This window comes from Homarus americanus, unplaced genomic scaffold, assembly GCF_018991925.1.
Source record: "Homarus americanus isolate GMGI-L3 unplaced genomic scaffold, GMGI_Hamer_2.0 scaffold18268, whole genome shotgun sequence".
Classification (NCBI taxonomy): Eukaryota; Metazoa; Arthropoda; class Malacostraca; order Decapoda; family Nephropidae; genus Homarus; species Homarus americanus.
In genome coordinates, this window is record NW_024723061.1 from 31937 (window position 1) to 57844 (window position 25908).

At 44.1% G+C, this 25908-nt stretch overlaps 1 protein-coding gene across 1 annotated transcript; it reads left to right on the top strand.

Annotated features, from left to right (window-relative positions):
* Positions 1 to 3: 3 nt before the first annotated feature.
* Positions 4 to 24454, top strand: LOC121863354. The gene is made up of 8 exons (XM_042361973.1): positions 4 to 56; positions 294 to 452; positions 7500 to 7716; positions 9819 to 9953; positions 10179 to 10322; positions 20143 to 20324; positions 23014 to 23124; positions 24391 to 24454. The coding sequence occupies exons 1-8, from the start codon at positions 4 to 6 to the stop codon at positions 24452 to 24454; spliced, it is 1065 nt and encodes a 354-aa protein (XP_042217907.1).
* Positions 24455 to 25908: the final 1454 nt, after the last annotated feature.

Sequence of the window (25908 nt, forward strand, 5' to 3'; positions counted from 1 at the left end):
GACATGGTGTCATGGGTCAACCTCTCATTCATTCAACCATACTGCTGCAATAATTTGTATTGGTGTGGTTTTGCTTCCATAAAGAAGATCCCAAGAATAATATTCACTGAACCATTTTCATCAATGGATGTTGCACATTCCTTCCATTCCGTTTTTGTGTACATGAAGGCCCAGTCGGGAATCCTCAGCTGCCAGTTAAATGTTAATTCCGTCGGTCGTCCATCCAGTTATTACTTGTCCCTTCAGTCTCATTATATCACATTAAGACTGGTAATTAATGTTTCTTCCCACAGAGTTGTGGTTCCAGTGCTGGCAGAGGAAAATGGAGGAGGTGGCAAGAGGAAGCTGAGAAGTGGATATGTAGTTCAGAGTATAGCTATGTCTGTGCTCAATGCCCTCTTAAAAACTAGTACCAATTTGCTTATGATTGGAGCAACCAACACCTATTTTGTGTACAAACTTTGTGGTTTTATAAACGGCCTTTTGAAGATAAGTAAGACCTTTGTGCCTTTCTTTATTGTCAACAGGTCGAGAAACATAATAAATGTAGCAATAGAGAACACTATAATCAGGGGATAATGTCCTTTGATTTGTTATGTAACTTCAGCCAATGCATTAACAAAGAGAATGCATTATAAGAAATTCCAATTTGTTTTGTTATTGATACAAAGGAATCTAGCCACATTAGGTGGGTTAAAATTACAATAACTTTTTTTCCATAGTCATTTATGCTATCACCCCTCATATACCCACTCCAGTACCATACTTTGTCTTGTAGTACAGTCACCTCACGTATCACATGCGTTTGATTTAATCGCTTTTGGAATAACGCGTTTGTTTAATTAATACCAAAGCCAATTATACTCGCACCTATGTTTGAAAATAACACTCAAATTATTCCCCAATTTGCCACATATTCCGCCTGGCAGCAGGTCGCGTGTGATGCCTGGCAAGGTGCTAATACATTCATAATAAACGTCAATGATTTTCATATTATTATTAATAATACAGGTCCACAATCCCATATCCAGCTATTCTGTAATCTTGAAATGCTCTGAAAACTTATTTTTTGGAGCATCACTCGTGTAATGGACGTCTCCCCTACAACTTCTTACAACTGCATTAGGCACGCCACCACCTGTTACAAAATACAACCTAGCAGCAAAAGCGTATCCGCATTCAAATGTCGCCGTTGCCTAGCAACCAACTATTCACCGCGCGACTTTCTGGTTTTCCCAACATGACTCACTGCTGCTGCAGGGGTATATAGCTCTGTCTCTCCATTGATTCACGACCATTACTGTACAAGCAAATCGTAGTGGACGTCTCCCCTACAACTGCTTACAACTGCGTAGGCACGCCACCACCTGTTACCGTCTAACCTAGCAACCAAGCGTATCCGCATTCCAATGTCGCCGTTGCCTAGCAACGAAACTATTCACCGGCGACTTTCTGGGTTTTCCCAACATGACTCATAGCGGCTGCTGCGGGGTATATAAGCTCTGTCTCTCCATTGAGATTCATTCTGACCATTCTTCTTGAACAAGCAACACCTCCTCCTCCGCTGCTGCCTGGCAGCCCTTCGCTTCTCCTCGCCTGCCTGGCGGTCCTCGCTCCCGCCAGCGAGCATGGCGACCCACCAGCTGTCCTCTGAGCTTCCTCACCAACCAACTCTCATTCTGCCCATCTTCCTGAACAAGCAGCACCTCCTCCAGCAAGCTCCTAGCTATTCAGCATTCATTCAACCAGGAGGCCAGCAACAGGCAACATCTTCTCTAACGAAGCTCCTGCACAACCTCCTTCAACAAGCTACTCACCGAATGTCTCTGTGAGCAGCTCCCCACCACACAGCATCTCCAGCACCAGACTGTCTATCATATAACTTATATATTATACAAGAAAACCACATTAGAGTTTCCTTCCATCCTGAGTGCTAGACAATATTAATATCTCGATACCCCTACAATGGTGACTCCCGGAGATAAGCACTCACACAGGATGGAGGACGGACGGATCTCTCTGCCGACTTTCAACCACAACGTCGAGGACTGGCTTGACCATGTGGAAGCAGCCCTCGCCGGCTCACGAGCGACCGTAGGGCAAAAGTATTGCGCCCTGCTCTGTGCCTTGCCCACGGAAGTGGCCACGCGGGTCTCACAAACCATTTCCAACCCTCCAGATCACAACAAATTCGCTACCCTGCGGGCTGCCTTGAAGACGTGTTATCAACAGACCAGCCCCAATCTCCTGCAAGATCTAGCCTCTACCTCCCTCGGGAACTCAACCCCGGGACGTCTCTGGGAGGAGATGTGTCGGCTGAACTCCCGTCACACAGACAGACTCTCTGACTCTATCCTGCGCCAGCTTCACGCACAAAAGCTACCCACAGAAGTACGCAACATCCTGTCCGCAGTAGATTACTCTACGACACCGGAACTATATGCAACCGCGGCAGATAGAATTTTTAACGAGTGCGCTGCTGCACCCCTTGCCTCCACGGTCACACCAGTACCTACCATCGAACTTGTAAGCCGGGTCAACACCCCTCAGCCGAGCAATACCTCACAAGACATCAAGGACCTGTTGCAAATTTTGAACCGCAGGATGGACACCATTGAGCAGTTCTGCTCCTCCATACCCGCTGCTGCGCCGGTTCCTGACTCACACACTACGCCCTACAAGTTCCGACACACAGCAGCCAACCCCCAGCACAACAAATTTACCCTCTGCTGGTATCACCAGACTTTCGGCCGCAATGCTCGAAACTGTGAGCCCTATTGCACCTATTCGGGAAACGGCAACACCGGAGGCTGGTAGACGCCTCAGCCTCCGTCCCTCCAGGCGTCTCATTACTGCGCGTCACCGACCGCACCTCCGGCAAGAAGTTCCTCATCGACACCGGTTCATCGGTCAGCCTCATCCCTCCCTCACTACGAGACAAGTCAAAGCAACCCTCGTATGACCTGTTCGCTGCCAACGGTACCTCCATCGCCTCCTACAGCGTACGCACCCTCGCCTTAGACCTCGGTCTGCCCAAGACTCTGCGTTGGTTATTCGTGATAGCAGACGTGTCTCAACCCATCCTTGGTTTCGACTTCCTCACCTTCCACAAGCTCGGCGTCAAACCAAGTCATCTATGCCTCATTCATGAGCCTACAGCACGCAAGATCCAGGGTTCTCGTGCCAGACACACGGACGCTATCACCTGTCTTGCGCCTTCCAACGAGTTCTCCTCCCTGCTCGACGAATTCAAGGAGCTTTTCTCACCCCGAGTCTCCCTACCCCCACCACCTACGTCGGGAATTTTCCACCACATCGAAACCAAAGGACCACCAGTTTTTTCACGCCCTCGCCGCCTGCGCCCTGAGCTCCTGTACACAGCCAAAGTAGAATTCAACAAACTACTGCAAGACGGCATCATTCGCCCTTCAAGGAGTCCCTGGGCATCGCCTCTTCACATGGTTCCTAAGCGAACACCCGGCGAGTGGAGGGTGTGTGGCGACTACAGAGCCCTGAATCTCGTCACCAAACCTGACAGGTACCCTATTCCGCATGTCCAGGACTTTCACCACAAACTTCATGGCAAGACTATCTTCTCGAAGATCGACTTGGAGCGTGCCTTCCACCAGATTCCAGTAGCACCGGCAGATACCCAGAAGACAGCCATCACCACTCCGTTCGGACTCTTCGAGTACACTTTCATGAGTTTTGGCTTACGCAATGCAGCACAGACTTTCCAGAGGTTCATGGACCATATGCTTCGCGACCTCGATTTTGTCACCGTCTACATTGACGACATCCTCGTCGCATCTTCGACGCCTGCCGAGCACCGCCACCACCTACAACTCCTTCTCCAACGCCTGCAAAACAACAACATGAAAGTTCATCCTGCTAAGTGCGTCTTTGGAACCTCGGCCATCGATTTCCTCGGTCACAGAGTCTCGCCCAGTGGCATACAACCCCTACCACAGAAGATAACCGCGATTAGGGAGTTCCCCAAACCTGAAACGGCGAAGAAACTCCGAGAGTTCCTGGGTTTAGTCAACTACTACCACCGCTTCATCGACAGAGCTGCCACCGTCCTAGCCCCCCTACACGACCTTCTCAAGGGACGCCCAAAGAAGTCTCACAAGTCTCTCATGTGGACTCAAGAGGCTACTACGGCATTCACCACTATCAAACAGCACATCACACGCCTCACCCTCCTGGCCCACCCCGCACCTAACGCCCGGACCACTCTCACAACAGACGCTTCTTCTACTGCAGTGGGCGCCGTCTTACAGCAGGAGATCAACGGAATTTCATGCCCGTTGCTTTCTTCTCACAACGGCTTCAACCACCACACCTCAAGTACAGCGCTTTTGATCGAGAACTCCTGGCCATATACTTGGCTGTCAGACATTTCCAACACTTCCTCGAGGCCCGTCAGTTCACCATCTTCACTGATCACAAGCCCCTCGTCCACGCCTTCGCTTCAGCTTCCCAGTCACATACACCTCGTGTCCTGCGCCACTTGGCTTACATCTCGGAGTTCTCCAGCGACATCCAACACATTAAAGGCAGCCACAACGAGATCGCCGACGCCCTCTCTCGTTGTATATCCACCATTCTTCCCTCATCTCCACCCATTGATTATGGGCAGCTAGCCGCGGCTCAAGAGAAAGACGAAGACCTGGCAGCATACAAGACATCCCCCTCAGGCCTCATACTCCAAGAACTCCCTGTTCCTGGCACAAAGATAAAATTGTGGTGCGACGTATCCTGTGGACAGCCTAGACCGTTCGTGCCTCACGTCCACCGCCGCGCTGTTTTCGACCGCATCCATGGTCTCAGCCACCAGGGTGTGCGGGCCTCCCAACGCCTCCTCACGCAACGTGTCGTCTGGCCCGGCATCAAGTCTGATACTAAGAAATGGGCTGCCCAGTGCCTGGCCTGCCAGTCCTCCAAAATACATCGTCACATACGGGCCCCCTTACAAGCCTTTCCTATTCCCAAAGGACGTTTTCAAGTAGTACACCTCGACATCGTGGGACCTCTACCATCATCCTACGGTAGCACCTACATCTTCACCTGCATCGACCGTTTCACTAGGTGGACAGAAGCAATTCCCATGCCCAACGCTACAGCAGAGACTACTGTCCGCGCCTTCATGTCCGGTTGGGTTTCCCGTTTTGGCCCCCCCCCCGCAACCGTAATCACTGACCGAGGAGTACAGTTTGAGTCACAACTCTGGCAGCACCTCCTACAGTTCCTCGGCACGTCTAGACAATGCACTACAGCATACCACCCTCAAGCCAACGGCATGGTAGAACGTTTTCACCGGCAGCTGAAGGACGCACTCAAGGCACAGCACGACCCTTACAGCTGGACTGATGCGCTTCCCTTAGTGCTCCTCGGCATCCGTGCGTCACACAAGGAGGATATGGACTGTAGCCCAGCAGATCTGACACTAGGCGAGCCCCTTCGGCTACCCGGGGATTTCTCACTCCCTCCTGATCCCAACCAAACCACTCCAGCCGTTCGTCACGACTTACTCCAAAAGCTACGACAAGCAGTTTCTGCATTCAGAGCTACTGCTCCACGCCAGCCTACTCGGCGCCCTGAACACATCCCTCCTGCACTACTCACAGCCGAGTATGTTTTCGTCAGGCATGATGCTCACCGCAACCCATTACAACGCCCCTACGATGGACCCTTCCAGGTGGTTACCCGTTCAGCAAAGTTCCTGACAATTCTCCGGAATGGCAGACATGACACCGTCAGCATAGACCGAGTCAAACCGGCCGCCTTACCCGTCGGGCCCCCAGCCCAGCAGCACCATCAACAAACTACGCCTGCACCAGTCCACCCGCAGTTACCACCGGCAGCAACACCACGCCCACGACATTTCTGGGCACCCTCTTTTCACCCTCATGTACAACCTGCTCCTGTCATAGAACCTGCACCTGTAATAAACCTCCCTTCTATCATAGAACCTGCTCCTGTCATAGACCCTCCTCCTGTCATAGAACCTGAACCTGTAATAGATCTCCCTTCTATCATAGAACCTGCTCCTGCCATGGACCCTCCTCCTGACGCAGCCCCTCCAGCAGCAGGAGCACAACAACCATTGCTTGTACAACCTCCTCTAATCCCAAACCCTCTTTCTCCTCCTAATTCTCCCACAGGTTTTGTGTCACTGGACGGAGTTGTTACACGTAGCGGACGAGTCGTACATACACCTGCCCGGTATGTGTTATGTGTGGGACACAACCCGGGCAACATCCAGCCTCCCGCCGCGCCGGGAGGGGAGGGGGAGTATTGTAGTGGACGTCTCCCCTACAACTGCTGACAACTGCGTAGCCACGCCACCACCTGTTACCGTCTTCCCTAGCAACCAAGCGTATCCGCATTCCAATGTCGCCGTTGCCTAGCAACGAAACTATTCACCGGCGACTTTCTGGGTTTTCCCAACATGACTCATAGCGGCTGCTGCGGGGTATATAAGCTCTGTCCCTCCATTGAGATTCATTCTGACCATTCTTCTTGAACAAGCAACACCTCCTCCTCCGCTGCTGCCTGGCAGCCCTTCGCTTCTCCTCGCCTACCTGGCGGTCCTCGCTCCCGCCAGCGAGCATGGCGACCCACCAGCTGTCCTCTGAGCTTCCTCACCAACCAACTCTCATTCTGCCCATCTTCCTGAACAAGCAACACCTCCTCCAGCAAGCTCCTAGCTATTCAGCATTCATTCAACCAGGAGGCCAGCAACAGGCAACATCTTCTCTAACGAAGCTCCTGCACAACCTCCTTCAACAAGCTACTCACCGAATGTCTCTATTGAGCAGCTCCCCACCACACAGCATCTCCAGCACCAGACTGTCTATCATATAACTTATATATTATACAAGAAAACCACATTAGAGTTTCCTTCCATCCTGAGTGCTAGACAATATTAATATCTCGATACCCCTACAATGGTGACTCCCGGAGATAAGCACTCACACAGGATGGAGGACGGACGGATCTCTCTGCCGACTTTCAACCACAACGTCGAGGACTGGCTTGACCATGTGGAAGCAGCCCTCGCCGGCTCACGAGCGACCGACGGGCAAAAGTATTGCGCCCTGCTCTGTACTAACTTCCAGTTTTCCCATTTTGCTAGGAGAGGGATTGAGCTGCGTGATAAAAAAATGATCCCTCTAGCTTAAAAAAAAAAAAAGTTTGATTGTTTGAACTTCAAAAAACTTTAAACGCATTTTTCTCTGATTTTTGAATTTGGCACATCACTCCCTTCTAATGCAGAGTGCCTCATTTATTGTGGCAGTTATATGATTTTTTCCCTAACCTGTACCATTTACATGTATTGTTTGGGGAAAAATATGTCTAATTTACGGGTTTTTGAATTATGTGTTGATTTTCAAGAACGTAACCCACACGAAAAGTGAGAGGTTGGTGTACCTGATTTAGACTCAAGCTTTATTCATAAGTGCTTTTAGATGTTTTTATACATTTATCTTTAGTTTGGTTGTCTTATGTAACTTATTTTCTTCAGAAGCTTCTGGAAGTTTTTGGCAGAACAGTTTATTGTTGGCTACGGAGGCTCACGAGTTTTTGCAAACATACGAGCACTTACATGAGGCTGATGAAGACAGTGAGGACGTGACGCCTGTCCACATAATTAACACCTGTATATCATCAACATCAGACCACTTCAAATTGCAAGACAATTTACCAAAGGTGTGTTCACATATATTATATTGATAGTAGGGAAGATGAAGTCCAATATGTGAGTGAGAAAGGGTAATGGAGAGTAGGGGAAGGAATGACAAAGTGAAATGTATAGGAGGCTGTGTGGAACGGAACGGAACGGAACGGAACGGAACGGTACTATGAGATGGTTTGGACATGTGAGGAAGAGGAGGAGGATGCTTGATGGTAAAAAAGTATGTACAGGGTGTGGCATTGTCCTTACCAAGAATATGTATTTTTATATTTGGAAACTGATATTAATGTGCTGGTTGGAGTAGCGAGATGAATTCCTAATTCAGTAAACCACAATCTGGTCAGTTCACTGCTGTATCCAGTGTACTAACTAACCCCTTGTGCACAGGGTTGCCTCTGAGCTTAATAAAGGTATCTGGCACTATCCAAATAGATTATTAAAAGTGATGTCCCAGTGGTGAAGGGTTAAAATCAGTGTTGCCAAGCACAGTATTTTACTGTACCGATAATATAGGTGTGTTGGGTAAAAGAAAATGTTGAGCAGCACTTGAAGAAGAAAAGACAGTAAAGAGAGTTTGAATTTCTTTAACAGTAAGAAAATTTTAGGCTTGATGTCTGATTCTGGCTCACTGGCTTTCAGCTGCACTTAGATTTGACTTTGTTTCAGAAAATATTGTGTGTGTGTGTGTGTGTGTGAAGCAGATAATTATACAGTAGCTGTAAAGGTTTAATCCAGAAACAAAGATCATCCTTGTGAAGATAAATCCCGAAGTGGCATCAGAGACCAACAACACCCTAAATCTTCCAGAACTTTCTTAATAGATAAAAACAAATTAATTATACAGTATAGTCTGGATTTAAGTGGCCAATTGATCCCGTGGAGGCCCGCGTAAAACGAGAAACGCGTTGATGAAATAACAGAACATATGGGATTAATTGAAATAGAGACTGGGCCGACCCCCAAATTCCACTTTTTGCCGACAATACGTACGTTGTAGTAAAAATAGTATCTTGACTTTATGATGGTATGTACACACACATAATATAGAAGATAAATATCAATAAGAGAATAATATACTTTGTCGGGTAAAAGAAAAATCAAGATTTAACACTTACGTTAGTAGAAGAGATGGGTCGGCATACATAGATGGCGGCTGGTTCCGAGACAAGAGGGCAGATTAGTTGCCCTCCGGTGAATCACTTTCACTTCTCGCAGAGGTTTGCAGGGCCTCCCAGACAAACCTCTCAAAGTCCATATCGTCACTATCACTGACTTGGGGTGGTTGTGGTGGGTTGCGGGCGAGGAAGTCCTCAATACTACGTTGACGACTAGCATTGATGTTGTCGAAATAGATCTGGATATACGGTTCCATAACTTTCGTCAGATGGTTATTAGACGCTTCATACCGATGCTTGTCTGGGTCGTTGTTAAGGATGAGCTTAATTTTCTCCCCCAACTCGATTATTTCCTTCACACAATCGTGGCTTGGTCCAGGTAATTCAATGTTTTTCTCTGGTGGTGGGGGGTCCCGCAGAAGCCATTGTGAGTTGTGAGGGGAATAGTGGGCACAAGAGAGAACTGTATACGCGGACTGAAAACAATGAGGCAGGCCCTGCTAGGTCAGCGACTTCTACCCTCTGGTGGCAGGGCACGTCATGTTACATTAGACCAATCACAGCTAGCGGCGGAGGGAATGCGTGGGTGGTAAGGATGCGTGGCCCAATCACAGTCGGATACGTCATATGACGTCACCGATAACGCAACGGCGACCTACTGCGCACCCCTCCGTATGCCGCTTCCCTCCGCTTATAGCCAGGCATGGCGGGAGGTTTGAATCCAAAATGGCGCGGATGGACCGCCAGCTGCTGCTCTGCGTAAATGACCAAATTTACAGCGTAATTATAGCATCTCAATTCTGGCAAGGCACTGCGTAAATGACCAAACGCGTTAACCAAAACCGCATAAATCCAGACTATACTGTATACCTGAAAAATGTAATAATAATAAGGAAAACCTGATGGTATGAAATGGGTGCTAGTGTAAAATGACTCGTGTTTTTTACATTTGCATATGGAGTGTTTGTTGATTATTAGTTTTGGTTTTTCCTTGTGATCAGAATGCTGAAGAGATACATGACACACTGGTGCAGGTACTTACATCATTGGACAAGAATTCAAGACAGGACCTGTCTGAAGTGATGGTTCACATGGCTGCCACCATTGTACAACATGTGTGTTGGACTGTAGATAAGGTTGGATTGTTCTTAAGTTACCCTTAGTCCGATTGAATAATACTGACCAGAAAAATTTTGAATTTCTTGATTGTCTTAATTTATAACAATGAATGCTCAGGAATGCAACAAGTGACTCATTCAAATAATCATGGCTGTTGCTAAATGTCGATTAATATGCCTCTTAAGTACATTTTAGTGAGCGTGTATGGAAGATATTGATATATATATCATTTTGTCTAACAGAGCAAAGGTGTACATACAGAGGTGACCAAGATTGAGGAAGTTGGTGGATGTGTGGCTCTGTTGATCGGTGTTTGTCAAAGCCATGCCATACTCTCTACTGCACTAATGGACGCCATTACCCGTATTTTGACAACAGCCACCAGAGTAAGTACAGTCCAGCATGCCCTTAAAACTCTCGGAAGTTAGGTTCTCAAAATGGCCGCGAATAGCCAAATCCGCAAATAACATTTGCTGACCAGGTGGTAGGGGTACATTATTAATCGTGCGCAAAGAAATGTATACTGTAGTGGCTCCTCTCCCCTACAACTCCCAACTGAGCTCTGGCCGCGCGCCTGCCATCCAATCAGATGCACGCGTACAGCCTAGAACTAGAAAAATGCTAGTGACAGGGGGGAAGGAGGTTCAGAGGAAGAATAAAGATAGGATGGAAGTGAATTTTAGAAGGAGAGAACAGGTGCAGTGGCTAAACACCGCTTGCGTGAGGGGGTAGGCAAAATGCCCTGAGGGTGCAACAACCACAATCAGGACGAGGCAGAGGGAGGGCGGGAGCAGGTCCGGGCAAGCAAAGGGCCAACGCGGGTGTTCTGATTGTCGTCTTAGCCTAGGCAGTGTTGGTAAAACGTAGGAAGAACCGCCCCGCCACGGCGGCGGCGCAAGCCGAGAAACGCAGGTGGACGGACGCACAGGCAGCACACGATCAAATCAAACAGAGAAGGTGAAAATAAAGAAATTTTGCTAGTCGTAGGGTTGTTTGGAGAGAGATGAAGGTAAAGTCTTTGAGCTATGTCAAAGAGGAACGGAGCGAGTTGGAGGAAGGGTTTTTGAATCTTTGAGCTTGAAATGTCAAAGTATTCATAGAAAGGAAGGATGAGCGTATCGTAGGAGAGTTTTTAGTAATAGCAGCAGACAGATTTGAGCTTTTTTGTCAAATTATGAACGGAGACGAGAATGAGATATAGGTTGAGTGGTTTCAGTCTAGAGTTAGGTCAATTTTATTAAGAATTGGATGTCACAGACGTTGGGTATGTTTGATTAGGTTCTGAGAGTTGTGGGTCTTTTAGCTATGTCAGAGAGAAATGGAGAGAGTTGGAGGAAGAGTTTAGAATCTTTGAGTTTGAAATGTCAAAGTATTCGTAGTGAGGAAGGATGAGTGTATCGTAGGAGAGTTGTTTAGTAATGGCAGGAGGCAGATTTGAGCTATGTCAAATTGTGAACGGAGATGAGAGTGAGATATAGGTTGTTAGGTTTCAGTCTTGAGTTAGGTCGATTTTGGTAAGGTGGCTTTGTCTGGCGGGGGGGGGATGTTGTGTTTGGAGATTGGTTGAGGGAGGGGGGGAGTTTGTGTTTGGGGATTGATGGGGGTGGCGGTTGTATGTTAATTTAAGGTGAATTAAAATTGCTTAAGGGGGGTTGTTGTGTGAGTGTGTATGTGTTTGCATGTAAATGTAAGGGGAGAGAGGGAGGGTTAGGATAATGTTATAAGGTCAGGTATGGTTCGGTTGTCGGGAGGAGGGGGGAGGAGAGGAGAGGAAAGGGAGGCGAAAGGGGGAAAGGGGGGCTTTGGAGGTTCTTGGGTTAATTTATGGTATGGTAGGATTTCTTAGGAATGATATGTTTTGTGTTGCTAATGAATAGTTGTATTGCGTCATATGTTTTTATTTATTTTTTTATTTATTTTATTTATTTATTTATTTTTTTTTTTATTAGGAGGGTCAAAGGGGCTTGTTAGAAAGGTCGGGTATATTAAGTTTTTATCTTGGGAGGATTGTAGGTATTGATTTCTAAGAGGGGTTGTGAGTAAGGTTGGGTGGGTTAAGTTTTTCTTTTGGGAGGATTGTAGGTTTTGTTAGTGGTTGGATAGTGAGTTAGCTTTTTTCTAAGAGGATTATGAGTAAGGTTGGGTGGGTTGTTTTTCTTTTGGGAGGATTGTAGGTTTTGTTAGTGGTTGGCAGAGTTGGGTTAATTATTGCATTCTCTCTTTCTTGCAGGTATTGTGAGTTCTGGCCCCATTCTTGAGGGAGAGGGTTTGTGTACAGGTACATTGCACCCCTCCCCGACCTTGTTGGCTAAGAGAGGCGTTCAATGTCGTCTGCAATTTGGTACCGTTTTTATTAGGTACACCTCTCCGACCTTATTGGCTAAGGGAGGTGCCCATAAAACAGTGTTGATAACATTCTTGAGGGAGAGGGCTTGCGTACAGGCACTGTGGAACTCTCACCGACCTTATTGGCTAAGGGAAACGTACATGTCATCTGAGTTAGTATGGGATGGGTAAGTTAGGTATTTGTTTTGGGAGGAGTGATAGGGTGTGGTTAGTTAATGGTAGAATGGTTATTTTTATTTTGTGTGGGATTGCTAGTAACGGCTGGGTATGTTAGGTTTTTGTTTTGGGAGGAGTGATAGGGTGTGGTTAGTTAATGGTAGAATGGTTATTTTTTATTTTGTGTGGGATTGCTAGTAACGGCTGGGTATGTTAGGTTTTTGTTTTGGGAGGAGTGATAGGGTGTGGTTAGGTAATGGTAGAATGGTTATTTTTTTATTTTGTGTGGAATTGCTAGTAATGGCTGGGTACGTTAGGTTTTTATTTTGGGGGGATTGTTAGGGGGAGTGTTAGTGCAGGTTGAGTGGTTTAGTTATTTATTTATTTATTTTTTATTTTTTTGTCAGAGTGGTCTTGAGTTTGAGTTGGTGGCGTGGGGTTTGGAGTGAGGGGGGGGAGGAGGGAATTGGTCAAGTCAGGTAAGGTTAGGTTGGGTGGGAATTATTGGGTGTGGGGTTGAGAAGAGGTTAGGTTAAGCTTAGTTAGGTTAGGTGGGAATCGTTGGGTGTGGGCTGAGGAGAGGTTAGGTTGATTTGGTTAGGTTGGGTGGGAATCGTTGGGTGAGGGTTAAGGAGAGGCTAGGTTTTAATTTGGGGGGAAATTGTTGGGTGTGGTTATAGGGAAGATATTAATACAAGGGAGGTGGGAGGGGAGTGTTTGGTCTGTTTAGTACTTAAAGATAGAAATTCTGAGGTGCAGGGATGAGGTCTAAATTGTCGAGTGACTGTGAGCGTGGTGGTGGTATGAGTGTTGTGTATGCAAGTGAGGGAAGGGCAGTTACGTGACTGTGTGTGGGGGAGTCGGGAGGTTGAGGGGAGTGTGCTAGGTTCGTGTCGGGGTTGATTTCTGTTTCCTTTGGGGTAGTGCCGTATAGGTTTACTTTGATTATTGATTTGGTTGGATGAGTGTATTGTATAATTTTTTTGCTGTCAGGTGTATAGGGAGAAAGGGGGGAGGTGTTCTTCCTCTTTGGTCTAGGGGTCTTGACCACTAGTTCTGTGGGGGGAAGGGCTGCCATTTTATTCTTGGGAGTCTGGGGTGTTAGGGGAGGATTGGGTTTGGTTTGGGTGTTCGTGGTCCGGGAGTTCAATGTAGTCAAGTGGGAGAAGTCGGGAGTAGGCAAGGTCGAAGTGGAGGGGCCGGTATATTTTGGACTGATTACTTTGGGGGGTGAGGTAATGGTAGAATGGTGAGATAAGTCAGGTGTGGGCATGGCAGAAGTGGAGGGGAGGAGGGAGACAGTGGATTCTCTGGGGGGTGGGGGGGGCATGTTGGTACGGTCGGAGATGGGGGCAGTGGGGAAGATGAGGTCGGGACCGGTTCTGAAGGAGTCAGGAATGTTTATGGTAGGGAGGCCGTTAGCCTTCAAACCCTCAATTACCAGTTTTAGAAAAAGTGATCTGTTACCGTTGCTTAGGGTATGTGCCAGAAGTATGATGGTGGTGATTTTTGCGTCAGTGTCGGGGGACGGGAGGGGGGCGGTCAGGTTGTTGGTCCAGCAAGTGGGGAGAGTCGTGGGAGTAGGGAGTGAGTGTTGGGGTGGAGGAGGTGGTGCTGTGGGAGGTGCAGTGGGAGGGGAGGGTCGGCGGGGAGGGAGTGGTGTTGTGCTGTTATCGAGTCTGATTTGGCACTTGTTGCTGATGGCAGAGTGTGGGCCTTTACAATTAGAGCATTTAGTTATAGTGGCAGTGCAGTTTCTGTATGAGTGGCCTTGATTGGCGCATTTTGAACAAGTTAGTGTGTTACTGCAACGGTTGGTGGTATGTCCAAATTGGTAGCAGTTGTAGCATTGGTGAACTGGGATGTAGTGTTGGAATTCAATGTTATGTGAGGGGATGATGTTATTGCCGAATTTTATTCCGTTGGATTTCAATTTGATGGCGTCAGTTTGTGTAGCTGTAGTGATTTTTAACATGGGGAGAGTTCCCATCCGGGCTGCATATGTCATTTGGGAGGTGTTGTGTGTGTTGAGTTCTGTCAATAGGTTAGGGTTGTCAAGGATATGAGGGATGACTTTTCTACATATGAGGGTGCATTTTGCGCGGTATTCGGGTGGGCTGAGGACCGTTAAGCCATTGTCTTTTAGTTTTTTGTTCAATGCTGGGGAGTGGAATTGGTCGGCGTCTTCGTCATTCTGTACAAATATTTTAATAATGTCGTCATTGGTGAAGGAACGTATTTGGAAGATCAAAGTCAGCTGGAAAATAAGTGAGGCGAGGTCCATGCACGGTTGGATGGTACGGTCCACTTTAAGTTTAATTGAAGGCATGTTAACTGTTTGAATTGGAGATTTATGGAGATCTCCCCTAACAGTCCCTAATTTCCTGCGCCCCTCATGTAGGGGAGGCCCTGCACTATCACAGAGGTCCCCAGGCGAATCGGCAGGCTGTGCTGACCCCCCGCCCTTCACACAAACACGCACTAGCGAGGTGTGGGGACAGAGGGCGTTTCCAGACGAATACTCCCCTGTACGTCAACTGACAGGGGAATAGGTCCTTTCACGGCACGGAAGATAAAGGTTAGAGTGGTAGAAAAAGGTCTGAAAACTTACTGCTGACTCTTTCTTCACACCAAGCCCCTCAGCAGCATTCGGGGTTCCTAAGGGAGGTCCGATACTGTAGGAGAGGCTCAATGTGTCGATTGAATCAACAGAATTGTCAGTTGGAGAATGGAGTCAGGTGCTTGTGATTTCCAAGGTTGGTGGGAAGGTGGGAGAGGTCCCAGAACTAGCGAATCAGCTATGTCTGTTTGATCTCCGGCTTCCCCGTCGCTCTGCGTGTCTGCTCTCTGTGGTGGTCCTGGCTCCAATGACGCGTACAGCCATCTACGCCGAGAGACTAGGTCTATGCAGTGGACGCAGGGGTACGATCGCCGACCTAGTCTCTACCTTCAACCTCTGGTTCAGGATCAGAGCGTTTCACACCTTACGCTTAAGCCGCTGTGATTGGTCCTCTCGCTACGCTCACCCCAATACCCGCCAATACCATTAAACACGATCAGCCTTACCAACCAATTAAAACTTCAGGCAACACAGAACAAAGCCATCCTCAGAGCCTCCAAACAACGTCCCCCATACACAACCAAAATTAAAGAGCTTCACGAAAAATACAATATTTTACCACTGAACATAAGAACATACAGTACAGCCAAGCACAGGCAGTATGGTACAAACTAGAAGTAATGGAAGACGAATTATACCATCGACTAAAAACAGAGGACACCAGAAGATCACACAGCTGGTGGCCAAAAAGCCTTCTCCATAACCCTCAAGAGCCAGAACTATTGTGCACTAAATAGTACACAAAAGATGAGAGTATTCTACTAGTTACACAAGGACCTAGCAGACCTCTCCAACTTACACAATTATACACCACAGCATAAATAACTCCTTGACGCCAATAAGATAAAAGATGAGAGTTTTCAACTAGTTACACAAGGACCAAGTAGACCTCTCCAACTAACACAATAACAAACACCCTCTTGCTAGCTAGCTTAGCCTCCTCCCCCCCCCCTGTTCCCTTGAGCTCAGGCGACCTCTTAGTGCGGCCTTCACCACAGCCAATCAAATCGTCTCTGCTAGGTGGATAGCCCACCTGCTCTTATTCTCTACTACTTTACTTCCCGTTTCATAACTTTCCTTCTATCTTACCTCTTCTCTCCCTTCCCATGGCAAACCATTGCCATTTTATCTCCATTATCATCATCATCATCGGGAGACCATTCTACACTCGGCTACTGGACCAGCAACATCTCTCACAGCTCCTCACCACTCGGCTTCCTCAGAAACCTCCTCGCCCTACAGGACCTCTGAGCAAGTTTCTCCTTACCTAGTCACTCCTAAGCACTGCGCTGTACAACAATATATATACAGAAAGCGCATTGTGAGTTTCTATCCTACCTCATTCCTGAGTGTGAGATATCTACATGTACGTACGTTTGTGTTCCCATACAAAGAGAATTGACAACTGGCCACTTACAGTACGCTACAATACTATTCCCTTTGTGTTTGTCCTGAGGAAAATTATTTCTTTTACCTGTATTGTATTTGTGTGTGTGTATATAGACACACACACACACACACACACACACACACACACACACGCACAAATAAATAATAATGGAAAAATCTTCTCACAAATAATCCGAAACAAGACAACAAAATGTGTTAAAAATGTCTACTCTCAAGTCAACTCCATGCTTTGTTATTAAAGTTATAACAAAGCACGTTGTTGACTTAGGGGATAACTAATATTTTTAATACATTTTGTTTTGTTTCTGATTATTTGTGAGAGGATTTTCCCATTATCATTTATTTGTATGTGTTTTATTTTTGTCTGCGAGTGTGTCTACACACACACACACACTTCCTTAGTCATCTCACTAATGGTGACACAGCTGAGCAATCAAACAACCATTTCACAGACGCTCCCCTGGCTTGACACAACCAGTCTCCCTGCTTACCTACCAGCCTCCTTTTCCACTGACTTAGAAGAAGATTTTGAAGTAGAGAAACGTCTGGACAGATTGAAGTTAAATCGGTCCACCACCCCCATTGTCTTACCAGTGAAATCTACAAGGAGTTTGCCCCGGAACTAGCTAAACCCCTCTGCTCCATCATCAATTCTTCCCTCATCCAAGCAAGATGCCCAGCTGACTGGAAGACCTCATATGTGTCACCAGTGCCCAAGTCAACCAGCCCACAATCCTTGAATGAGCTATGACCCATTGCAATCACTCCAATACCCAGCTTAATCTGTGAAAATTTTGTGTTTGACCGGGCTTACGCGGATATTGCAGGCTCCATAGATCCTCAGCAATTTGGCATTTTGAAAACTTCCTCCACCACTCACTGTCTTGTCAGCTTTCTCGACTACATATACCGCTTGCTGGAAAAACGTCTGTGGCTGTCGGCTTCATTGACTTCACCAAAGCATTTGACCTAGTCAACCACAATTTAATCAACAAGGCTATCGGCCTCGGGTTTGGTAGAAGTCTTATACCATGGCTTACAGACTTCCTTAGTGACCGACGCCAAGCCGTACGCTTCCGAGGGGCTGTCTTCACTTTTCAGTCACTCACCTGTGACGTCCCCCAAGGCACCAAGTTGGGACCGCTCTGCTTCCTTATGCTTATAAATGATGCCCTAAGAGAAACCTCTGTTCGCTGGAAATATGTCGACGACTCCACTATTGGGATCGGTGTCACCAACTCGGCTCCCGACTACACGGCCCTCCAGGATTTATTGAACAGTCTCCAAAATTGGGCCACCAAAAATAACGTCACCATTAACCATACCAAGACGATGGTTATGCACATCATCGTCTCCTCTGTTGTTGTTCCATCCCTTTCCATTTCTTTAGGCCCCAACACACTCCAGGTTGCATACTCCACTAAGCTCCTTGGCGTCACTATAGATAACAAACTAAGTTGGAAAACACACGTCAGTGAAGTTGTCAAATCCTCGAGTTTCAGTCTCAACCTCCTCCGCCGACTCAAGTCCCTCGGAGGTCCTGCGCCCGAACTCCTCCGTGTGTACTCAACATTCATACTTCCCAAGATCACCTATGCCTCCCCTGCCTGGTCTTCCTCCCTAAATGCCACACAACGTAAACACCAAAAAAAAAGTGCAAAAGAGAGCATGCAATATTATTCTCTCCCCTTCCTGCTCTACATATGAAGAAGCGCTCAACACACTGACCTTCCCAGCTCTCTCTGACCATCACCACGACCTCACCTGCAAATTTGGTGAGAATCTTCTGCACCATCCTCGACGCCAGCTCCTACTACCACCTGAGACCCCTTGTCCCTGAATTGCTGTTCGATACCACAACTGCATCCAGCCCATACGAGCACTTACTGATTGCTATAAGAACAGCCCAGTCCCAACCATTGTAAAAAAAAAAAAAATAACAACTCGTAAACAACCAGTGTGTTCACTCCCAGTCAATCTTGCCTTTTTGCACTGTTACTATGTTGAAATGCCCTGTAGTATGACCTCCCCACCTAGTTATTATATATCATATTTGTATCACTAATGTTACTTGTATATTATTTGTCAATCAAGAGACCCATTCCTCAATCATGTAACTGAATATTTTCCGCCTTCCAGCTGCCATGCTCTTTCAATAAAACGTTTATTATTAGTATTAGTATTAGTATTAGTATTAGTACTGTATTAGTATTGTTGTTGGTGTTGGTGTTATTAGTATTAGTAGTATTAATAGTATTAGTATTTTAATTTTTATTTTTATTTTTATTTTTATTTTTATTTTTATTATTTTTATTATTATTATTATTTTTATTATTATTTTTATTATTAGTTTTATTATTATTAGTATTATTATTATTATTTTTATTTTTATTTATTATTTTATTTATTATTATTTTTTTATTATTTTTATTTATTATTATTTTCATTTATTATTATTTTTATTTATTATTATTTTTATTTATTATTATTTTAATTTTATTTTTTTATATTTTTTTATATTTTTATTTTTATTTTTTATTTTAATTTTTTATTTTTATTTTTATTATTTTTATTTTATTTTTATTATTTTTATTTTTATTTTTATTATTTTTATTATTTTTATTTTTATTATTTTTATTATTATTATTTTTGTTTTTATTATTTTTATTTTTATTTTTATTTGTATTTTCATTTTTTTTGTTTTTTTTATTTTTTATTTCTTTTATTTATTTATTTTTTTATTATTTTTATTTTTATTTTTATTATTATTTTTATTATTATTTTTATTATTATTATCATTATTATTATTATTATTATTATTATTATTATTATTATTATTGTTTTTGTTTTACACAATAAATAATGGGAAAATCCTATCACAAATAATCAGAAACAAGACCACAAAAGTATTAAAAATATTAGTCTACTCTAATAAAGCACAGAGTTGACGTGAGGGAAGACTCTTACATTTTTAATAAATTTCCATTGTCTTGTTTCTGATTATTTGTGAGAGGATTTTCACATTATTATTTATTTGTGCGCACACACATATACAATACAGGTAACAGAAATTGCTGTCTCTAGAACAAATGGCTCCCTGTCCCGGCCGTGAAAATGTCTGCAACTTTAAAACTACCCACAAATATTCTTTGGTACATCCAGGGTGTCATCCACGAATAATCTAGATCCGTGAAGAAAAAATCTGCTAATTGTCAGTGCATGCTGCACTGTATTTTTTTTACAGCTCTGAAGTGAGTATTGTGATAAACTCACGATTTCTGTATTTATAGATAAAGATGTGTAGTCACTTATTTTTTTGTACTTCAGTCTTATAGTTTCTCTCTCCAATTTTTGAGGTACCGTATAAGACATAGACAAACTATGATAGGTCTGGTGAAAAATTAAGAGCAATCATGTAATGATTCTTTTACATATGGTTGTCAAATTTCTTACCCCAGGCCAATTAATTTGTGATTCACAAATATAATTGTGTGTAACATGTGCAATCTGTTACTGTTAAACATTCATTAGTGACCCATGTACCTGTATATACAGTAAATAGCTTGACCCTGGGCACAGAAACGCACAGCAATAAGATGTTTGTATAGCAGTATGCATATAATAAAATATTTTTCATTTGTGACATTAATATAAAACAAAAACACTATTTACAGGACATCACATCTCTGCTTGCTATATCATACCTTCTCAAGATTCTGGCAAAAGACAGTGGGAAAATATCACGATACAGCCTGAGGCAAGCTGTGATAGCTACTGACAGCATCTTCAATCAGATTGTCCTTCCTCTCAGTCTTGATGAAGATGAGGAGAGTAATATCGCCCTTGGTTTATATGAGTAAGTATTTTTGGTGTAAGATTGTTTTATCAATTGCTTTGTTATGGTTATTCTTTACCAATATTTAGAACTGCACTTTTTTGTAATACAGTACATCCTCATATAACATCGTCCCGCTTAACGTTGTTTAGGTACTACTTCGCTAAACTTTAGAGACCAAAAATACGTTTGTCCCGGTGATCCGTTACTACGTCGTTTTGCGTCGTCACGGACTACTTTCTACGGTGCATCACCTGCTCTTGTCTGGCCACGCTACGCTCTCTCGGCTCAGCGCTCTACCCTCACTCACGGAACATCACAGCATGCCCAAGTGCTTTTGCTCTAAAACTGTACTATAACCATTCGAAATGGCTTCCAAGCGCCCATCAAGTGCTACCGATGCTAGTGTAGTGAAGAGGCAACGTAAGACTATTACCCTTGCAACGAAAATGGATGTATTAACCCGATTTGAAATGGGGGAACGTGCTGTGGACATAGCTGCTGTGCTTGGTCCAACCCTCACAACAGTGCGTACTATCCGGACCAATGATGGCAATATTAAGGTTAGTGATGGGAGTGGTACTACTCTCAGTGCAACTAAAACAACTCGTACTAGAAGTACTGTAATAAAAAAAGTGGAAAAGATGCTGGCTATGTGGATGGAGGACCAGAATCAACGCAATGCGCCTGTGAGCCTTACGGTTATCCACCATAAGGCCAGATTCTTGTTTGATGACATAAAGGAAGATGGTGAAGAATCGAAGGAAGAGACCTTTACGGCCAGTCGTGGCTGGTTTCAACGATTTAAGTGCAGATATAACTTCCACAATATTAAGATGACTGGTGAAGCTGCCAGGTCAGATATGGTCGCTGCCGAGACATAACCGTCAGAATTCAAACGGATTATCCTGGAAGGAGGCTACTTATCGAAGCAAGTCTTCAATGTGGATGAGACTGGTCTCTTGGGAGAGGATGCCTGAGAGGACCTTTTCTCCAAGGAGGAGAAAAGAGCGCCTGGTTTTAAAGCAGCAAAAGAACACTTGTCACTGTTGCTTGGCTCGAATGCTGCAGGCGACGTCAAGCTGGAGATGATGTTGATTTTTTGCGCTGCTTACCCACGGGCATTGAAAGGTTACTCTAAGGATCACCTTCCTGTCATTTACAAGGCAAACAAAAAGGCATGGATAACCGGCGCCATATTTAGCCAGTGGTTAAACGTGTATGCCGTCCCTGCAATGAAAGAATACTGTGCCAAGGAGAACCTTGACTTCAAAATTCTTCTGATCGTTGACAATGCTCCAGCTCATCCTCCCAATCTCGATGACTTGCGTGACAGTGTAAAAGTTGTATTTCTGCCACCCAACACGACAGCGATGTAATAATCCCTGTCTTATAGGCAGAAGTATTTATATAAATGGATTAATTACATTTGATTTATATACTGTATCACAATCTGTAACTTAACACTAGCTGTGAGGTAGCATGTTCAGAGCACGTGGTAAGGTGTGCCCACGGGAAGTTGTCACTTAGTGCTGAGCTAAGGCATTAAGTAGCCGGCTCTCTGGCCACCTCTTGCAGCAGTAGTTTGATATCCTTGACGAGAGGAAGACGTTACTGAGAGCCATCATGGATGGTTCCGTCTTCCCTCGAGGGAGGACGTATATTACCGTTCTCCCTCGATGGGTCTCTACTCATTCTCACTCAACTATCGTATCGACAGGATGTACTTAGCAGAGCTATTTAATGTAACCTCTGTCCTCATTTTAACACTCATAGCTAGAGTGATTAAGTTACGGTGATATACACCTGAAAGTGTACATAGAACTCTTTCTTAATAACTCAACAAAGGAACATACAGTATTGGATTTCCCTTCAGAAGGTCCAATAAACTTTTATCTATATTTTAGTATGTTTAAAATATAAGGTAACGTGCTTCTCAAGTGATTGTTACAAGTGGTGACAACCCAGGAAGGTTGTTACATATGACAGTTTCACAAGTAACTGTTATATCACACTAACAGTCACCTCAACAGATACACAGTTAGTAAAGGTAGAGATATTATGTTCTCCCCATTACTGTGGCATACTGGTATATAAGAAGCAATTGTTACATAGGCAACAGCCTATGGACCAAGGCGTCATCGCCGCATTCAAGCTGCTCAAGGCTACAGACGGAGAACACAAGCCCACGATCCGAGAATATTGGCGTGGCTTCAACATTCTTCATGCAATTGGCAAGATATGGGAAGAGGTTTTAGAAAGTTGCCTGAATGGTGTGTGGCGTAAACTGTGACCCGAGTACGTCAACTGTTTTACAGGATTCACGGACTTCGTCCCAGCTGTGAATAGGGATTTCCTCAGCCTGGCTAGGTAGGCAGGCTTTCATGAGCTGGAATCAGAGGATATTAAGGACGCCCTGGCATCCCATACAGAAGTGCTCACCAATGAAGATCTGCAACAACTAACAGAACAGTCCCGACGAAGACGACGGAGAAGAACCTCAACGAACGCTAACTTCCAAGAGGATGTCAGAATCGTTCAACATGTTCCAGCAAGCATTGCAAATCCTTATAGATGATGACCCAAACAGAGAACGTACATTAAAGGTTGAAAGCAGTATTGAGGACATTCTTGGTTGTTACACTGAGATGTATAAGGAGAAGAAGAGTAGCACCAAGCGGTCAACACTTGATTCATTTGTTCATCGCAGGACGGCAGAAGCAGCTTCTTCACAACAGCTGGAAGCCGAGAAGGATCAAACTTCAACTAAGGAGGAGGAAACGTCAACGGAGGAGGAGCAACCAGCGGTGGAGGAACCCCAGTCAGCGCAGGAGGTGTGTTCCGCTGGTTAATTCCCCAGTTAACCAGGTTAGTACACATAATATATATTGGGCTTTTAGTAACGAAACCCAATTGAAGTTTCTTGTTTTCTTAAAAAGTATTATGTTTATATAATTCCTGAGTGTAGATCAACCGCAAGTTCCACTACTTATGAGTGTAATGAGAAACAGGCGGCGTTTATGTATATAAACGTGGAACAACGTCCGTTCAATAAAAGTTGGTGTGAGTGACTAACTAAGGGCGTCGCTTTGGTGCACGCTTACATCGATGCTGACATATGGGCTTCTCCCTCTTGGGAAAGTTACCGTTCACGTGATCAGTTCATGTCCTCACATATAGTGGAAAAGTACAGGGGATAAATCTGAATATAAATCAGATGAAAATAACCCATTTATATAATACGTTCTGTTGATTAGACGGGCCATTACAGGAGGGAGCCGCAGAGTCTCAGTGACTCGCCACCCTCCTCCTCTCCCGCCTGCCTCCGCTCTCGCCCTCCTCTGCTTCACTACCCACCACATCCACTCATTGGTGGGTACGAATACAAACTTAATATTATATATCTATATTCTATTTTCTATAGAAATGGCAATGATTTTCTGTATATAATGTATTTCATGGAGCAAAGGGAGGCTCAGGAACGTAACTCCCGTATTTTATCTATTTCTTATGGGGAAAATTGATCCACTTAACGTCGTTTCATATAACGTCGTATTTTTAGGAATGCAACCCTGACGTTAAGCAAGGACTTACTGTACTGTACTGTACTTGAAAATTTACAACTGATAACAGCTATAATTTAAACCTTGGGCAAGATCAGGTTGATGAAAAATATATTATTCAAAAAGGGAAAATTATTTTTAATCATGCCTGACAAGAAAAAAGTTGGCAATGAATTTTACTTTGGAATTTTATACTGCATTAAACAACAGTGGCTATGTGAACCTGAATGAGTTCTAGACTTAAATTTAATAACTCATTTTTATATCTAGTAAAAGAACTTGAGAGAATGAAATAAGTTAAGCCATTAAAGTGTTCATGAATAACAAAATGTTAGTTAAGGATAACATGAAGCCATGTGTATCACATTTTCTAACCTACAGTAAACAGTATTTGTATTGAATTTTATTTATTCCTTAATGACCATCTTATCGATCTCCATCCTGTCATTCCTTCCTTCCATTTTATTTATTACACATGTTTTTCTTTTGCTTAAGAACCCTAATACAATGTATATGATTTTCAGAAAATATACCAAGATGACAGGTGATTATATTAAGGAGTTGAAGAGCTCGCTGGGTGTGCTGTAATGATTCTTCACGGACACAGACCTGTATAATTTCATGGAACAAAATTAACTGCTTTTTATACCAGAAAATATGCTTAATACTGTACTTTCATTGATACAAATGTAATATTTTTCCCTCTTATTTAGTAGTGTATGAATTTCATTTTGCTGTATAGAGGAAATAAAATGTTCTATGTTCAATGTTATTCTTTAACCAAATATCTGTTCATATACCAAGAAATAATCTTCCTAATTTTAAACATTTATGAAAAAACTAAAAGATACAGCAAAAAGCAAGATAATCTAATATGTATACAGTCGGCCCTTAACATACGCGGGGGTTAGGTAACAGAGATACCCGTGAATGTTAAGAATCCGCGTATTTTTGCTGCCCCTAAATACACTCCTGGCCCCCCCACATGTCCTTATTTACCGTATATAACTGTGTGTAGTTCGAGTTTTTAAGACCAAATTTTTCGGCAAAAAATTGGGGGTCGACCTCTAAACGGGTAATAGTTTCATTAGGTTGAAAAATATTTATCAGTAACTACCAGTAAACAATGGAAACGACGTACCACCAGCTGTGACTGTCGGTACAGTTGCCAGGGCAGATCTCCTGCATCATCATAGCAAGCCCAAAGTAGCCAAATGCATGGTATGGTAGCACAGGACCATGTAAAACATAAAGTATTCATTTTTTAAAGTTTATTTATAGATACATAAATTTTGTTCATTACATTTGAAACATCAATCTTTGTTAATTAAATATGAAACAAAAGAAAACTACGAGACTGAATGAATATATTCTCAGAAATATATATGAAAATGTAATATTTTTGCTGAAATGATGTACGTATTACAGTGGAAAGTGGGATAAAATCATGACGAAAACAATTCAATTTCAATTGTTTATTCCTTGATAGAGGAAGCGGGATCCTAGTGCTGTCACTGGATACCCCTGTACAATAACACCAGAAGCATCTGGCAAGTGTGACAAGTATATACAGTATAAATATTATAAAGGGGCTTACTAAAGCCTAAGGAAGGAAGGATATTCCTTTAACACATAATCAATGTTATTTACATAGTATCTGGCCAGTATGGGGAGGATCATCGTGTCTCCGTCAGGGGGTCGTGGAGTGGTGGTCCAGCAGGCGTCACGGAAGCGTTGTGTGTGGGGACATCTTAGGAGGTAGTGGATAAGGGTGCGGCTGTCGGGTCTTAAGCATAGTGCACAAGAGCGTTGCTCAGGGGATGCGGGGATACCAATCTCCCAAACAAAGTCATACCCAATGATGATACGGATAGCAATCACGTCCCTTTTCCGCGACCCTTTCCCATAGACATACGAGAGGTCAGGAAGTTGACGAAAACAGTGACTTTCGCTTTCTTTCGTTGTTCAAAAGATTTTACCGTAATCGCTTTTCGAATGGTTTTCAGTTAAAAAACTTGTATTACAATAATATTCTATCCTAA

Excerpts from the sequence above, each read along its gene's own strand:
- LOC121863354 (XM_042361973.1), top strand. The coding sequence starts at position 4 with ATGGTGTCATGGGTCAACCTCTCATTCATTCAACCATACTGCTGCAAT. Across the intron at positions 7,717-9,818 it reads TGCAAGACAATTTACCAAAG|AATGCTGAAGAGATACATGA; the intron begins GTGTGTTCACAT and ends CCTTGTGATCAG. Across the intron at positions 9,954-10,178 it reads TGTGTTGGACTGTAGATAAG|AGCAAAGGTGTACATACAGA; the intron begins GTTGGATTGTTC and ends TTTGTCTAACAG.